Genomic DNA, 18,558 nt, shown 5'->3' with positions numbered 1-18,558 from the left:
AACCCATCCTTATTTGACACTATTGCAGGAGGAAGATTGCCTGTAAAGGGTGTACCCTGAAATAGTGTTGTTAATGGAGATTTTCATTTTCATTTTTTATCAGCCTGAGGTGAGGTACCAGTCCACCTATTTGTGATACTGCTATTTAGACCACTTAGAAGTATAGCTTTTGATTTTCTCCTCCACAGATGGTGTTTTACGGTTCAATATTTTTCAATGCAAGTGAAGAGCCAAATAAGCTGAAATGAATGTACTGCAGGCAGTCATTAAGCTGAGGATCATGTTGCTTATTAAATGGACGAGGCAATTGCTTATCAGTGCTACCCTTGACATCAGCTCCTTGGCAGGAAAATAGGAAGACTAAAAAATACAGCATGATTACCTTTGCATTTAACATTCCTTGTGGTTAAAGCAGGGTTTGTCAGGTTACTGATACTGTGGCATTCATGCTTTGACTCTTTAAAGGTAATGTATGCCCTCGAGTTGATGTCGACTCCTGGCGATCACAGAGCTCTGTGGTTTTTCTTTGGTAGAATACAGAAGGGGTTTTCCATTGCCTCCTCCCACGCAGTATGAGATGATGCCTTTCAGCATCTTCCTATTTCACTGCTGTCAGATATAGGTGTTTCCCATAGTCTGAGAAACACACCAGCAGAGATTCGAACTGGCAACCTCTGGCTTGCTAGTCAAGACATTTCCCTGCTGCGCCATTAGGTGGCTCTTTAGGTTTGCTTAATCCAAATACATTAATTAAGGGAAATTAAGGAAGCCGAAGTACCTGTACAGCCTGCATGAAGACTATCTTGCCCCAGCCCATGCTGCAGTTCCTAGAATCACCCATCCTGGAAACTGAGACAGTCATGAAATCCTTTCCGACAGAGGGCTTTCTTGCACTTATTTCCATGAGTTTCCATGTGGAACTACACAGAAGCAGAGCGTTTACATGCAGCAGTTCTTGCAGATTTCTCCTTGGTGACCTATGTTGCTATTTTGCACCCATGCTAGAGAGTGGAACATTGTGTTGTATGTACCCGTCCCTCCTATTGGCCCCAAGTCTGGATTTTCCCCTTTCCCTTTTGAAATTAAATTCTGTAGCCTCGTGCTTCAGGTTTATTGGACTTCGGTAGCAATGCACCCCTCTTCTGCTGTGATGCCTGTGGAGCTTGGAAGAAGGGAAGACACAAACAAAAGGGGATTCACATGATTGATGTAGTTTTAAGTGTCTCTCCTTCTCTTTGGACATTGTTACTGATCGTTCGGTAAACACTTCCTGAAAGAGCTTCATTGTTGCAGGAGGTGGAACAAGCCCTGCTGAGCATCTGTGAAACGCATTCCTGGGTACACATGCATAGATTGCACCGGGGAGGTTACTCATTTCCGCTCTCTATTTTCTAAAGTATGTTGAATTGCTCTTCTTGTTCTCTTTTCATTAGTGTGGGTGGTGGGTGGTAATAACAGTTATTTTAATAACTGCTCTTATTTTTGCTTTGGATAGACTATAAAGGGAAATCACTAAAATGCTTATAACTTTTTTGTTACTTGATTAAATGGGATACATGCATAATAGACCCATGTAAGGTCAATCGACCACCCACATTTTAGGCAGATAGATGCATGGTTTTTGTGTACACCCTTTAAAGTTTTAAACATTTCAGATTTTTTAAGGTTTAATGGTTTGCCATTCAAATTGCCACCAGGAATGTGCCTGAAGTGCAGTTCAAACACTTGTAGGGAAATGCAAAAGGAAAACTTTAAGAGAAAGGAGAGCTTACCTGCCCTCCTCCACCCCTTCCAGCTTCCTTCTGGGTGGTGTACATCCCAAAAAGCCCCGCACGCCATCAGCATGCACCCACACATTTTCTTTCTGTTTGACCTTGCTATTTCAGGAAAGTCAGCTCAAGAGAAAAATGCTCCTACAGAAAATACATAAACCATCATTTGACTGATCATTTTTGTAGCCTAGTTTAAATGTTAGGTTATTTTCATGATCTTCAAAAGAATACATACTTCTCATTCATACTTGTTATGTATGAGAAATGATTTTCCCAAGAAGCATGATTATCTGTGGGCGACAGCACTTATCATTTAGCCCTGACTCTGTAGGGTTGAATTGAATAAAGGAAGTACATGGAAGCTCTGAAAAGCATACAGTACACTGAGGTCATTCACACAATCAAAAACTGTGCTCTATCCAGGTTTGGGAGCTGTGTGTGTTTCCAATTATTGGTTGTGTGGAGGCAAAGTGGAAGGAAAACCTGGGTAGCTTTTCCTCCTACCTAGCTTCCACACAATAACTTCTACCCAGGTTTTCCTCCTACCTTACTTCCACACAACCAAAAATTGGGAGCACACACAGCTCCCAAACCCAGGTAGAATACAGGTTTTGATTGTGTGATTGAACTCACTGTTTTGGTGAAAGGGGATACAAATTAGTTATGTTTTTAAAAACTATATCTTTTGTCTGAAGTCTCTTGGATATATGTATAAGAACATACTTTGATTCCTGACAGACAGGTATTATCGTTGCTATTTTATTATTATTTATTGCTATCTTTCCCTCTAAACCTAGTTTTGACCTTGGATAAAACTTTATGGTTAGTTAACCTCATTTCTAATGTCTTTCTTTTGAATTAAAATAAGAACGCTTTTCACTGTACGCCACATCCTGGATGTCTGTTGTAAATTTTTGTCCTCTGTGTCTTTGGTCTCTGGCATATTTCTTTCTTTCATCATTCTGGGGCCAACATCCTAACTTTATTTATTTATTTATTTATCTATCACATTTTTATACTGCCCAAAACGCAAGTTCTAATGCTGTGCTTGTGCAAAGACGTTGTGCTAGTGCACGGTATCATGCTAGTTGCTTGCGCTAAATCTGGAGCTTGTGTTCCAGACTAGTGCTATGCTGGCATGAACATGCATGTGCAACAAGGTGGGCAGCCGGTAGCATGCCTCCTATACTTTGCAGGGAACTTCTGTTCAAGAACGCAGTTGTGCAGTTCTGCGAATCCCTGTGATTTAGTGCAGCTGTGCAGTCTACTTGTGCCAGTGCAAATCTGCTCATTGTGCAAGCACCACATTCATTAGGATATTGGCCTGTATATTTTTAGGGTCCATGAAAAAGGTAACCTTTTGAAGTAAGGTTACCTTTTTCATGGACCCTAAAAAGAGGGCAGTGGTTAGAATGATGAGTATACCAAAGAACACATTAAGGCTGTTCTTGCAGCCATTAATTGGGTAGGAGACGCTTCTTACCCTAACTTGGGAGATGTGCGTGTTCCCATTTCTTTTCATTTTTTATTTAACATATTGGTATACCGCCCCCAACTTATGTCTCTGGGCAGTGTACAGTAAAACAATACAAATTACAACAGAATAAAAAAATTAAAACATTATAACAATTTAAAATTTTAAAACCATGTTAAGAACTATTAAAGCAGTATTTAATTTAAAGCTGGGATGAACAGATGCATCTTTAAGGACTTCTTAAAATTTGCAGAGATGGGGAAGCTCTTATTTTAGCAGGGAGCACATTCCAAAGTGCTCGGGGCAACAGCGGAGAAGGCCCGTCCCTGAGTACCCAACAGATGAGCCGGTGGTAACTTTTCTGCTTGTGTGTGAGTTAAATACAAGTTCAGAGGCACTGGCAGTGATCATATGCTGAGCAGCAGCTGAATCAGAGGGGTGCCTCCCAGAGGTGCTCTTACCCCTGAACTTGGGGGCTGAAGTCCAGGACCTCCACACTCCCTGGGGGCCCCCAAATCCTCTTTAGTCTATTATGGGGTGTGTGGTCACTGCACCGTGCTGCCAGCCTGCACAATGCCAGGTGGCCAAGTGTGATTGTGACCTGTGCCAGGTGCTTTAGAGCCGGATTTGGGGGGGGGGGGATATGTGGGATGGGGATATGTTAAGTTGCATGTTGAAATGTTTCTGCTAATGCATATTTGCATAAATATACCTCTTTTATATTCTTACATTCTTGTGAGTTCAGTTGCTGTTTGTGCCCTCAAGAATCCACATGTTAAAAATACTACATGTGTTACGGCGTGTGTGGTGGGGGGGATGATGCTTAACTTGCAGTGGGGGTGGGGGGAACTTCAAAGGCCTTTAGGTCCATGCTCCAAAATTACCTAGGTGCACTTCTGATCCCTCCTCTGTGGCAGTGGTACCCAAGTCTTTAACGAGGCAGGACAAAAAACCCCTCTAACTCTGTTGCTGCTTATCACACAATCACTGCCAGTGCCTCCAAATTTGTTTTTAACTCACACATGAGCAGAAAATGGAAGCAACACAGCTCCTTAACTTCGGTTGGAGGCCTCTCCTACCCTATTCATAATCATGTGACTCCACCTATTGTGTATATGCTGATGTGCTTGCTTGCTTGTGTTCTTTAGGGTAGGGATACATGCTAAAAAGAATGTGAGAATGCTGCCAAAAACACCATCCTGAGCAGTGTTCCCTCCAACAGGGATTCCCAGATGTTGTTGACTACAACTCCCATAATCCCTAAGCAAAGGCTATTGTAGCTGGGGATGCTGGGAGTTGTAGTCAACAACAACTGGGAATTCCTGATATAGGGAAAACTGATCCTGAGTCTGCCCACTAGAACTTCTATTCAGCTATATCATTGCATCATTAGAATGTGTATTTCCTAATCCATGCTCAACATAACTGGTGAGGATGAGGAAATGCACATCATAATTAGGACATGGTGTAAGTTGAACCTAGATGTCACGGAGAAGAAGGAAAGCCCCACTTTCTTTGTAATGTGTAGTTCAGCCCTTTGGACCAAATCCTGGATCTCAGTGCTTCATCTTGGAGTACAAATCATTGTGTATCTCTGTGTGTGTGTGTGTGAGAGAGAGAGAGAGAGAGAGAGAGAGAGAGAGGGAGCCTCTAATAGGCTCACAAATCCCATGGCACAGGAAATTGTAAATGTGTCCTGGCTCATCTATATTGTTTTACCTTAATTCTGTTTTTCCACAACCATTGGAGAAGGTGGCAGGATTTGGCCTTAATCTTCATTGTTGTGATAATGTTGTAGATGTTGCTTTACCTGGTCAGAGAGCTGAGTGAGAAAAATAGTTTAGATGTTTGCATTAGATATCCAGGCATTTTAAATGTATGTTAAACTCTACCAACAAATGTACTGAAGTTATTTGTGTGCCTTAAATAATTATGTGAGTAAGATTCATTTCCCAGACCAAGACAGGAATTTTGCTGCTTCTTTTCTGATGGAGGGAGAAAACACAATTCTCACATATGTGGATAGAAATAGTTTCTTATGGAAAGTCCATTCTCTGAACACAGCTTTGTGGGAGAATGTGTGTGTTGTTTTTTTAAAAAGCCCCAGGATATATTTTAAGGGGAAATTTGGTAGGTGAGAGGAAGGTTTAAGACACCCCACTTCTGTTTCTGCCCTGAAAATTGCCCTCTCATTAGTATTATGAGGCACATGCATTAGTGGGAACCCTTTGTTTGTGCCATAAAGTGTCATTCTTCCCTTTATAAAAGAACTTTCCAAATAGGTTTGAACTATGCAAAAAAAACCACAAGGCTATATCACAAACCGTTCTAGCAGTTCTGGGTAACAACTCCTTGGCCACTCAACTTTACCTTAGTTCCTAAGACAAGAGGCAGGTTTAGCCTTTTTTCTCTGTCCCAGCCTGCAGTGTGTTTAATTTGGATTGTTTATACAAGTCCCTGGTAACTATTGCTAACTAAGCCCACCCCATCTGGAGAACTCCACCTCTTGATCTTCATAATCCCACCTTGGCTTCTGTTTTCTCGATCACACTAAAGTGAAAAAGAGACCAAAAAGGAGCTCGCTTTCAATAGATACTAATTAATGCAAAGCCTGCAAGACTCCATGGGCAGGTGTTGGTCTGTGGAGGAAGTCTGGCCCTTTCTCCTTCTCTTATCCTTCCCCCACCTTTACACCTTCCCAATTCCTTTGTCTGAACATCCTGAAACCCCTTTGGCCCTACCTTCATCTAGACCATGAGGCTATTCACACAATGGGGTGAAATCAGGCTAGCCCGATTTCACCCCATCGTGTGAACCACCGGGCTCGGCTGCGAGCCTGGTGGTTCCTAGGCAGGTAACCCGCCTAAATACCCCTGCCCTAAAACCAGGTTTGGGGAGCGAGTGCTCCACAAACCTGGTTTTGAAGATCGTGAGTAGCCGTGCGTGGCTCTGCGCCGCGTTTACTCACAAGTAGCCCCTGGAGGGTAGGCGAAAAGCCACCTCCCGACTCCGGGGGTCTCCCCAGTATGCTCTGTGCACTCCCCAGCCCCCGCCGGCTCCGTCACGGAGCCGGCAATCGTGTGAGCTGCCAATCCAGCTGCCCAGGGCTCCCACCCGGATCGTCTGTGGGGAGAGCGGGCTAGCCCACTCTCCCCACTGTGCTTCCCAAACCAGGTCTCACCAATCGTGAGACCTGGCTCCAGGGCTGCTCAACTTTGACCCTCCTGCAGATGTTGGCCTACAACTTCTATAATCCCTGGCTTTTGGCTACTGTGGCTGGGGATTATGGTAGTCCAAAAACAGCCAGGGGGCCTAAGTTGAGCAAGCCTGATCTAGACAAATGATCCTTAGTTGTGCTGTGCTCAGCCTCCCAGAAATCAATCAGGAAGGGGCCCATCCATCAAGTGTTCACCTTGGGAACTTCTGACCATGCCTTGCAGTGATAGATGTCTCCTTCACCCATATATCCATTTGACCTTTAGAGTGGTTCGCAATGTACATTGAACACTTCTTGAATTTTTCCCTGCATGATCCTGCCTGGGCTTGATCATGCTTCATCCTTTGCTCAAACCAACTTCTGTCTGTCTGTGTTCTGAATTCCATCCTGCAAAGACTCTGTAGGGCTAATTCCAAAAGTCCCTTATAAGCAGCAGTATGGTAGAACTTGCTCTGATGTGTGTCAAGCCTGCCTGGTGAGAAAAGTCTTGTGTTGTGTTCTGTAATAGTATGAATTATGCTGTGTTCATTAATACTGAATTTTTGTAAATTCTTTTTCTAAAAAAACAGGAGGAGCTCCGATTACTCAAGAAAAAAGAGCCATGACTTATGACTAAATGCAGATCAAGTAGTCATATATGAACAAGGCACTGCCGAGCAAAGGACTGTGCTGAAGATGCACTCCACAAGGAGAAACGGACGGGTTAATGAAATGTACCAGATCTACTTCAGAAGCAAATATTGTAAAGACAGTCAATCAGCTTGGTATTCTGTATTACATGTACTTCTGCTGATCACAGTGACATCTCTCTCTCTCTCTCTCTCTCTCTTCACCTTTCTTTCTTTAGCAGAACAAATGCCTGCTGAGTACAAATAAACTTTTTGGGGGGTTGTTTGTAAAAGGCAAATTGCATTAGCAATAAGCAGTTTGACACACAATAGAAAAAGCAGAGGAGAAATCTCTCAAGTGTGCCTTATTGTGAGGGGCATTCTGCACTTGTCCCGCCAATCCACTGGCTTTGCAGACTGCTCCTGCTAATTGTTCTCTGCCCCTTTAACATTTCAGCAAGAGGAGGCAACATTTTGCCAGATATGTCAAGGTTCCCCTCACAAAGAGAAACAGTTGAGAGGTATGCCAAACAGAACACTGAGGATCTTTGCACCTTTATCGGTCCATGCAAATGGCAGAGATTGTTTGGTTCTAGTCTTAACAGTCTTGGTTTTGACAAGGAAGAGCAAACAAGCAGTGTAAGAAGAGAGTCTCTTTTATCCACCTTTTCTCACACAGTCCCTTCGTTTTTGCTCCTTTCTTTTTCAGCTTCTTCCTTTTGCTGATCATCATGGGAATATAGTCATTACCAGATGTGTATGAAGTAAATGTGCAAACACAGTCATGGATAAGAAATTGACAGCTTTTTTAATATGACCATTTCCCATACGTTTTAGACAAGATAATGCTATAAATTCTGCTCACAGAATGTATTTTGCGGGGCTGCTAAATGATGTTTTTCATGGCAAAATGCTTGAAATGTGAAGATGCTTTCCAGTAGAAGGTATGAGATATTCTGGCCCCAATCCAGAGAAAGGGATCCATGCACATGATTCATTGAAATGATTGAGAATTAAGTTATTCATTATTAGCTTAACAGCTGAACCTATTCAGCCCCAGCACAGTACCTCCAGTGACTGTGCCTATCTTATGTTTCTTTTAGATTGTGAGCCCTTTGGGGACAGGGATCCATCTTATTTATTTATTATTTCTCTGTGTAAACTGCCCTGAGCTATTTTTAGAAGGGCGGTATAGAAATCAAATTATTATTAATAATAAAAATAATAATAATTAACATGTCCAATTAATTTCAGTAGGGCTTAATTGCAACTAATTCTCTCTGGATTGGGACCAATGGTTGGCTGAAGTAGAAATGGGAGATAAACCATAATAATGTGTCAGAGTTTGCTCAGAAGTAATCATCATATGGCCCTAAAAAAATCCTGGTGAATCATTTGTTGACTTAAAAGGGAAAGGGTGAATCGTATTTTCTTGGAAAACATGAGGCTACCATTGATGCATTACCAATGTTACCACAAGCAAAACCAAGATATATTTGAATATCATTCATTTATATGTCTGCCATCCTATTTTAATGTCATTTTGGGGTGTACTAAAATGTGTTAAATAAATTATATGAATGTGGTAGGATTTCAGCTGCCTTTCATGTTGTGTATGTTTCCCCTGTTTTTTATGTGTGACGGCCCCTTTTCACTTAGCATCATATTTCTTGCATTGAGCTTTGTGAGACAGAGTTATCGTTTGCTCATGTGGTGACAATACATATTATCAGGGAGACTTGCTACCTCTGTTGAAAGTTTGCCAGGACCCTGTCCTATACTTGAGTATCAGCATTAATTACTGTGATTCCTACATATATTGTTGGTTTGATTGATTTCTATAACACCCTTCCAAAAATGGCTCAGGGCATTTTTATATATGATGCCTTTTGTTAATTCAGACTGATTTCCCAAAAGATACGTATTAAAGAACAAACAAATCTGACCATTATGTAAGAGAAAAAATGAGTACCCTTCAGCTTTAATGTTTTTATTTGGGCAGTCATTGAATAGAAGAATCTTAATTCAGTTGAACTGAATGCACTTTAGTCAAGTAAGCTAACAAATCAGCATGCATTTGCATATGGGTAAAAACAATAGTTCAGAAGCTGGAAGCATATTTACTTTGTTTTTAATGATACACATGTCATAGAGGCATCATCTCAGGAGATTTCCCCTCCTATATGAAAGAAAACAGGGAAGTCTCTTTTAAGATGGTGCGTGCTATCAGCAGTCTTTGTTAAGTACTTCTATTGAAAATAATGGTTGACATGATGCACAGTCTAATGGAGCCATAAGGCTCTGTACTGGGCTGCAGCAAAGCTGAAAGATAAGCAGCTTTTAAAACCGGGTGGCTATGGAAGCAGCATTACTGCATTTATTAGGGCTGTGCATTTGGGTTGGATGCAACAGGCACGTCAGACCTGATGTACATACCCTATGTCAGGCTTTATTGGAATGAATTCCTCAATGACAGGAGGAGACTCTGACAGTCAGAACTCCAACAAATTCCCTACTCTCACAGAGTTCCAACATACCCCTTTGAATTCCCCTCTTCTCCCCATTCCCCTCTTTTACATGGGACCCATATGGGTATAGGAAACAGGAAGCACACTATCATCTTCACTAAAGAACTTGAACCAGCCATGGTTTCTGTTTTTAAACCAGAGTCTGCAGCAAAAGGCAAGCTTCGCTGGCCAATGGCAGCTTCCCTCCCACAGCAAATAGCAGCCAGTGGGGAGGAGGGGGCATTTTTGGTCAGGATCGGAGTGTGGTATAAAGGTTTAAAAACAGCCTCCCCTTGTCACAATCCCAATTCTTATCACACCCCTTTCACAGCTATTTCCACTTGGAAAAATACACAAAGGCCAATGATGTGCTCAATGGTGTGTCTCTTTCGCTAACCTAACCCTAACCCTAAAGGGATATGTATACTACAGACTTTAACTGATTTAGTAGTCAATCTTTAACCCTAAGGAACCATGATCCTGTGCAGCTGGCTAGAGATTGCTAGTAGCTTTACTATACTGCAATCCCCAGGATTTAGGGGGGGAGTCCATTAAACTTACACAAAACCAATTACAATGAGTAATATAGGTGTATCCTAATGTCTGCTTGACAGATAATAGCAAAAGAAGAGTCCCTACATTTCTCACTGGATCAGTCATGAATTTTCTGTAACTGATGTTATAGTATGTTGATATAGCAATTTTAAATAAAATTCAAAGTTCCAAGATGAAACACCATTTTATTTCTAAATATCCTAAGAAATAATATTTTATTATTGAAGAGACTAACAAATTTTGCTGAAATTTGTTAAATCTGTTTGCAAATGGGGAACTGAGATGCTAAGCCACATTTAGAGTACTGTGTATAGTTCTGGTCACCATACCTCAGAAAGGACATTATAGAACTGGAGAAAGTGCAGAAGAGGGCAACCAAGATGACCACGGGCCCGGAGCAGCTTCCTAATGAGGCAAGGCTACAGCATCTGCGGGTTTTTAGCTGGGAAAAGAGTCAACTACAGGGAGACATGATAGAGATGTATAAAAATGCATGGAGTAGGGAGAGTGGACTGAGAGAAATTTTTCTCCCTCTCTCAGTAGAACCAGAGGTCATCCCATGAAACTGAAGGCCAGGAAATTTAGGACCAACAGAAGGAAGTACTTTTCCACACAACACATAATTAATCTATGGAATTCTCTGCCATGTGATACGGTGATGGCCACTAGCTTGGATGGCTTTAAAAAGCCCTTAGACAAATTCATGGAGGACAGGTCTACCAATGGCTACTAGTCTAGTAGCTATAGACCACATCCAGGCTCAGAGACAAGATGCCTCTAAATACCAGTTGCAGGGGAGCAACAGCAGGAGAGAGGGCATGCCCTGAGCTCTTGCCTGTGGGCTTTCCAGAGGCATCTGGTGGGCCACTGTGTAAAAGAGGATGCTGGACTAGATAGGCCTTGGGCCTGATGCAGCAGAGCTGTTCGTAAGTTTCCCCATTGCCCCGAATGAGGAAATCTGCAGAAGCACTGCTTGTGTGGCCTGCTTGTGCAACCACCTACTTTGTGTGGTCCCAATGTTGCCTTTGAAGGGTGCAGCAGCCCTGCAGCACAGCATTATGGACACATAACATCAATGCTGGATTACCGCAGAGGCAATGGAGGCAATTGCCTATGGCGGCGAATCCTGGAGGAGTGGCAGACCTTGGGAAGGGGGAGAGATTTTTGTTTTAAACTTTTGTTTTGTTTTGTTTTTACTTTTAAAACTGCTGCTGCTGGCGGTGATGACAAGAGAGTAAGCCTCTTGCTGGCGCTACAAGGAGGGTAGGGGTGGCGAGGATGAAACCCCCTTTTTTACTTCTAAATGCCGCTGCAAATGAAGGCTGCACAGCGGCTGCTCCAGGGAGTGCCGGGGGACGAGAGGCTAGTTCCCTCTTCACATTAAAATGCCCCTGAGCAGAATGGGGCAACTTGGAAAGATGTGGTGGTGGGAGAGGAAGTTTCCCCATTTTACCTTAAGGAAGGCAGTTTCCGCTGCGTGTAGGCACTGGAACAAGGGAGAGCTCCTTCCAGATCCCCTCTCAAATGAGTGGCATGCCCCAAAACAGCCTGTCCAAAAAGGGGCTCATTTGAGAGGGAAGGGGGGGAGCTGGAAGGAGCTCCCCCCTTCCCTCTCAAATGAGTGGCATACCTCAAAGCAGCCCAGTTTGGGATAGATGAAGCGGAAAGGAATGGCCCTTCATGAAGTGCAAGATTGCACCTTACATAGCTTTTCTCTTCTTTTTAAAAATGCAAACCTATATGAAGAGAGTGATACCAATTGTACAGAGATTTTCCACACCAGGAAAACATGACAAGAATAACTTGTTAGATGAAGAAGATGGAGATGGAGATATTGTCAGGGTCCAGATTAAGAATAAAGGAAGTGCTGGATCAGGCCATGGACCATCTAGACCATCATCCTGCTTCTCATAATGCCAATCAGATGCCTCTGAGAAGCCCACAGGCAGAAGACAAAGGCATTAGACTTGGCCATGAATTCAGTGATACCTGCTCAATTATTTTGACACCCTTACTCACTGCTGGACCATTCTAACATGGACATACCTCTGCATCACAAGAAGACTGGCACTCTTCCCTTGATTAGAGATCCTAAAGTGCAAAAAAGAGGGACTCTTCAGTTAATGGGAACATGGCAGAAATATGATCCCTGTGTGATGGTTGGACAGGAGAGAATTGTTCTCACTGAGGTGTAGGTAGATTCTAAACTAGCTAATTTTGAAGGATTGCAATAAGAACCTTTAGCAATGACAGCAGACAGATTAAATGATCTGAAACATTTGTGTGTGCAAAATATCCATGACATGGGCATCATTGGATATACCATTGAGTACCCAGAATGTTGGGGGCAATATGCTAAATCATTGTAAACCGCTTAGAGAGCTCCGGCTATAGAGCGGTATATAAATGTAAGTGCTATTGCTATTGCTATATAATTCAGGAAATATAATATTTGAGGTTCAGTGTGGTGCAGCCACAGAAGACTGTAATCTAGTGCTTTGTAAATTGATGAGTATTACATACCAAAATGAAACTTTTTATATTTTCATGGCATGTGAAGAATAGTACTCAAAGAATACTACTTAATTTTGGATAGAATGGGCAGATGTAAACCTGTTTGACACTGTGACCGCTCTTAATCACCTGATCTGAATCTATATCTCGAAAGAGTGAGTAGCCTTTTTCACTTGTTCCCCATTCATGGATACAGCAAACACAAGGAAGCCAAAGTGAGAATGTGCCCACCAACCCATCCCCAACCACTACCCCTGCTCCCCAACATCCATACATTCAGTGGAACATCTGAAAAGGGTGCCCACACATGTGGCCTATTCATGCAGTTAGGAACTCTGATTGTGCAGGGCTCCCAATCAGGTGGGGAGCTTCCTCACAAAAGGTCCTATGTATATAGGTTCCTCTTTCAGATGTCGCACCAAATGTGTGGACGTTAGGTGATGAAGATGAGAGAGAGAGAGAGAGAGAGATTCTGTGTCAAATATAATCAGGATATCACACTAGACTAAGAGTGGCCAACCTGAGGCAATCCAGCTGTTGGACTACAGCTCCCATCATTCCCAACTGCAATTTTGCAGCTGGGGAGCCTCAGGATGGCACCCCTGCACTAGGCAGTGAAGTGGTGCTGCTCACATCACACAAGTAATAACAGTAATTGGTGGCACTGGTGATGATACTCTGTCTGGCCTCTTGCTCTTAAATTATGTCGTTTCTCCAGACAAGGCCCAGCATTGTGATTCTCCCATGAATGATGCCAATAACAGTTTCTGTCAATGTATGCATGACCATGGCAGTGTAACTCTGGAAACGATAGGCACTCATCATGCTAGAGAAGTGGCAGAAGGAGATAGTTAATAGTTGAGAGCCAGTCCACACAGGGCATTTTCTATTTCATATGAGCAGCAGAGGTGTGCATTAATTTTCAGGGCATATGGAACATGAACCTATTGAAGTCAATTTGGTTCAGTTTCCATTCATTCTAAATTAACAGTTGAGGGGTTCAACTGCAGGGTCTGTTTTCAGAACCCATATTTATTGCCCACTCATTTTCATTTTAAAACTTATTTATTAAATCTCCTTAAATCACAGTTTTTGCTGCCACCTTTGTTGGTAGCCACAGGAGCTCCAATGTCACTTATGAATAAAAAATAAAAATAAAAAGGTCCTGCCAAGAGGCACCTGAATACTGGTGCTCCTGTTGCCAATATAGGTGGCAGCAAAAACAATAAAGTAAGAGAAGTTTAAAAACAAATGGGGGTGGGGGGGAAGAACAAATTAGGACCTTCCAAGTGGGTCCAGAAAAGATGGGCAACAATCAAAGTGCCCTGAAAACAAAAGGAGCTCCTAAATGAATTTTTTTTAATGCACACCCAATGAGAAGTCACAATTTCCTGGGCTACATATTTGTGTTAGTACATAATGCACAAACTGGCAGATCCTGGATACAGCTGGCAGCAATTCCTGTGATTGCAGTGCTGGGGAAAATGTTACTGTGATTATGCAAATTATGACCAGCTGTATTCATGATCACCTAATTCACACTTTATGTTGTTCATATGAGAGCCTGTCAGAAGATTGCTCAAGTGGAGAAGAAAATGCCTTTGTGAGCCAGTCCTTAGATTGCTATTAAAGGTAGATTATTTTCTATGGCATCCTGTTCCTTCTTTTCCATTCCAACTCTCTCCAGCCACAATTCTTCCTTGAGTTTCCTAAGAGATCAGTTTCATTTGTAATGAAAATGAAATGGAAAACTGCATTTTAGACATGGTTGCAATCCAATCCAATCTCATATATATGTATAATCTATTATAGATTATATATAATCTAGCTAATATTTAAATATGATTTTAATGAATAAGACCTTGGGGTTGGTATGAGCTTTATTGCATATTATGCACTCTGTATTATGCACACACACATTCATTTGCAATCTCCCTTGATGCCAGGGCCATTTCTCTTATGTTCAGAGCTGAAGAGAAATAAAGTACTGTTTGAGAAAGGGATTATTTTTTTATTTTTTTATACTGTTTGCATCAAAGAAAGGCAACAGAGTTAGAAATAATTTGATTTGCATAGGACTTTGTCTACTCACTCATGTAATATAAGAGTTCTACAACTTAGGCCTCATATGTTGTTGGATTACAACTCCCATCATCCCTTCCCTTTGGCCACAGTGACTGGGAATGATAGAAGCTGCAGTCCAACAATATATGGGGACCCAAGTCTGAGAACCCCTGATGTAATGGAATTCATGAGCCATCATCTCTGGGAGTTAAGTATTAGGCAACAAGCAAAACCAGTGAAACCCTTTTCATATTTCTGACATTTGTGATATTTTGTCCTACTGAAATAAAATGAAACATTTGTTTTAACCATACTTAGTGAAAAGGTTTATCAAAGTTCACACACAACAAAAAGAAACTGCATTAGTAGTTCCCAAGGTAAATGGAATGAAATATCCCAGTGTCCATGATGAGAATATGTGAGCCCTCATTAAAAGCAGGAGCTACAAGTGTGGATCACAATACATCACAAAGAGGGAGAAGGACAAGGCAAAGAGGGGGACTCCCCCGCTTTTACTCTCCCACTTCAACTTTCCCCATGTTTCCCAGACACATGGAGTCAACATGGAGGAGAGTCATGTCTCAGCTGCCCCTCCATTTGAGCTAAGAAACACCTGGATCCAGCCAAAGGGTTACAGCCCTCGTAATAGTTTTGGGGCAAATATTATGTATATCAGTTCTCTCACTCCATAATGTTGGGTGGGGCAGGGGCGTCATCACTGGGATGATGGCTGGGACTCAGGGAATGAACTTGTCAAGATGTGTTTACCCCTTCAACATCATACACTTGAAGGCATGTATGGGGGAGAGAACTTGCTCCATCTTCCCTTCAGCCCCTGAAGCTATCCTGAGGGAGGAGGAAACTGGTTTCAGATAACCTGAAGTTTCTGAGCCCAGTCACCACAACGGTCCTTTAACTTGAGAAGGGGCAGCTCTCCCAGGTTAAAATCATTTGGGGAGTCAAACTGGGCATCCTCTACTTCTTATCCAGCTCACTCCAACCACCTTCTGTATTACCCTCTCTTGCTTTATGGCTCTGGTTACTTTCTTTTGCCCACCCACAGTCACTGTCCTTCTTCCCTCCTCCAACTGTCCCCCATTCTGGTTACTTATTTTCCCTACAATCAATATTCAAGATCTTCTCCATTCTCCCATTGCCCACCTAGCCACCTTATCACCTCAGCCAGTCCTTCCTTCCTTCCTTCTTTAAAATATTTATACCCCACCCCTCCAGTACAATACTGCTCGGAGTGGCTCACAACATTTGTAAAACAGTTACAATGTAAAATCAGACTAATAAAATTAACCAAATTAAGTTAAACAAGTTAAAAATCCAAGCTAAAACAACAATCAGAATTACAGTTTAAGTTTCAAATTTAAAGTTATTAAAAAAGCTAAAAACTAAGAATTATAAAAACTAAGGAACCTATCAAATATGAACAACAGGTGAAACATTAAAAAGCCTTTTTAAAAATATGTCTTTTTAGTTGTTGTTGTTGTTGTTGTTTTAAAAAATCCTTTCTACCCTCTCTCCTCACCCAATCACTAGCCAAACCATCTCCTTTCCTTCCCTAGCTCTGTCCCCATTAATCTATGAGGCTCTCCACACAAGCAGTGTGGAGAGCCTGCAGGGCTACTGCAGGGAGAGTGGGCTTGACCTGATCTCCCGGCAGAGGAGCACGGAGCCCGCCTTGGGCGACCAGATTGGCCACCCACACAATTACCGGCGCCATCATGGGGCCGGTAGGGGCAGCAGGGTTTGGGGGCCGCCTGGCCCCTGGAAGTCCCAGGACTTCTGGAGAGACTCCTGAGGTCAAGAGGCTTGCTGCAGCCTCCCGGTCGGGGGTCTGTTCACAGGCCACTGCGGTGCAGAGCTGCGCCACACCAATTCATGATCACAAAAATGGGGTTAGCGGTCATGAGAACAACCTCTACGTGCCCTCTACCCCACCAGTTAAATGCCTGTGCAGCAAACCTAGCGTTGTCTTTTAATGGAAGAGAATTAGTTTTGGACGAGGCAGGGTATTAGGAGTTCTCCCCTTGAACCCAATTGACCACCTCAGGAATCTTCAAGCTGCAAGGGGGATTGCCTCTTTGCAACCTGAAAGATCTTTTGTGGGGAAATTTCGATTGGAGAAAGCACATCCTTGCTGCATTTCCTTCACTTTCAGTTCACCATTTGTGGTTTTTTAAAGCTGCAAAAGGAGTGGTTTCCTTCATAACCTAAAGCACTCTCTCTGGAGGGAAGCAAGCATTGACTACTTGCCTATAGGCCTACTGTCCACCATGTCCACAAGCTAGGGGCCCAATTTTCTAATGACGGACTGATTTAAATGTGACTTTGAGTGTTATAAAGGATGCAATTACCTGTGGTAAAGCACATGCTTTGTTTTTACAAAGGCCTGAGCTCAGGAGCACATGGAAGCTGGCAGCAACCCCAGTTCAGCTTACTGCTGGTGCCCCCCCAGTCACCCCCCCCATGTCTGATGTCAGATGTAGGGGGCATGGCTGGGGCATGAGCCACGGCCCCTGAGTGTGGCGGCCCAGGTTCTTTGAACCTGTTTGTGCAATGGAGGTTCCGCCCCTGCCTGAGCTCTATTTCTGGCATATCCAATGAACAGAGTTTCAGAAACTTTTAGGTGGCAGGTCTGGGAAAGACCTCTCCCTGACATTTTAGAAAGCTGCTGTCATTCACAGAAGACAGTACTAGGTTAGGAAGAGGTCCAAGCAGATAGTACTAGGTTAGGAAGAGGACCAGTTGTCTGAATTGATAATGCAACTTCATATTATGGCTAATATGTGAACTGGAACTATGGCTAATGCTGCAAGGCGCTGTGCATTTCCTTACAAGGTCTGAGCCTATGGAAAGGCCAAATGTTAATTAGAAACTGTGTGAAAGGTAATGACTTTTGTGTGTTATCATGGTTGCTTATTATCTGATAATGCTCTCCTTTTGGATGACACATGACTTAGAAGTGTGAGGATGTTGGCTTCCTGATTTTCAATTTAGATGAATAAAGAAGCCTTCTAATCTACAAGACATTCTGAATTTTAAGAATTGGTAGCTATCTTTATGCATGTCCTCAAAACTCATATACTGTCAAAATCCTAGATACGGGAGATTATTGAAAGAGAGTGGCTGTATTTGAACATCTGAAAATAGCTTATTTTACTGCAGTTTGTACGCTGATACAGCTACCTGAGTTCAAAATACATATATACCACTTCAGTTGTGAAGTGTGTATGTTCTGTTATTTGCAGTTTCTTTCTTTCAAATGCATGGAAATTATGACCAGGGAAAGGCCAGGCTCTGTTTGCTGTAGTTTGAAGAGACAAGTGATGAGTCATACCAGAGGTGAAGTCTGTATGCTTTACAGCTTAGTATCTGAACCCTGTGAGAAGCTGTTCCGGGAGGGGGCAAGAACTAGAGATTTGTAACTAATACCCTGTGTGTGGGAGGAGGCAATGGTAAACTCCTCCTGTATTTTACCAAAGACAACCACACTGCTCTGTGGTTGCCAGGAGTCGACACCAACTCCGTGACACACTTTACTTTTTTTTACGCTGAAGGGGAGAGTTTTTTATATGCTCAGCTAATCCTTCTGCAGAGGAACCCTATGGTCCATCTCTGGAGTATCCCCTAGATCAGGGATTCTCAGCATTGGGCCCCCAGATGTTATTGGACTTCAACTCCCATAATCCCCAGCCCCAGTGGCCTTTGGATGGGGATTATGGGAGTTGAAGTCCAATAACATCTAGGATCCAATGTTGAGAATCCCTGCCCTAGATAGCCCTCTCCTGAAAGTGCCCCTTTCTCTCTCTTGCCGAGGAGATCAGTGGTAAAAGTG

General features: G+C 42.7%; 1 protein-coding gene across 3 annotated transcripts in view; it reads left to right on the top strand.

Annotated features, from left to right (window-relative positions):
- The window catches only part of HTR7 (5-hydroxytryptamine receptor 7), a 103,700-nt gene extending 95,038 nt beyond the window's left edge, over positions 1 to 8,662 (top strand). For 2 of the 3 annotated variants that reach the window (XM_053312241.1, XM_053312243.1), the window contains exon 3: positions 7,033 to 8,662. In XM_053312241.1, the coding sequence (XP_053168216.1) occupies positions 7,033 to 7,075 (43 nt within the window). In that variant the 3' untranslated portion in view covers positions 7,076 to 8,662. Of the gene's footprint in view, positions 1 to 2,569; positions 2,595 to 7,032 lie in introns of all 3 variants that reach the window. The other variant, XM_053312242.1, reaches the window with a different exon arrangement.
- The last annotated feature ends 9,896 nt before the right edge of the window (positions 8,663 to 18,558 follow it).

This window comes from Hemicordylus capensis, chromosome 3 (genome assembly GCF_027244095.1).
Source record: "Hemicordylus capensis ecotype Gifberg chromosome 3, rHemCap1.1.pri, whole genome shotgun sequence".
NCBI classification, from domain to species: domain Eukaryota; kingdom Metazoa; phylum Chordata; class Lepidosauria; order Squamata; family Cordylidae; genus Hemicordylus; species Hemicordylus capensis.
The sequence above is the reverse complement of the archived record's forward strand: the minus strand, read 5'-3'. Positions and strand labels throughout refer to the sequence as shown.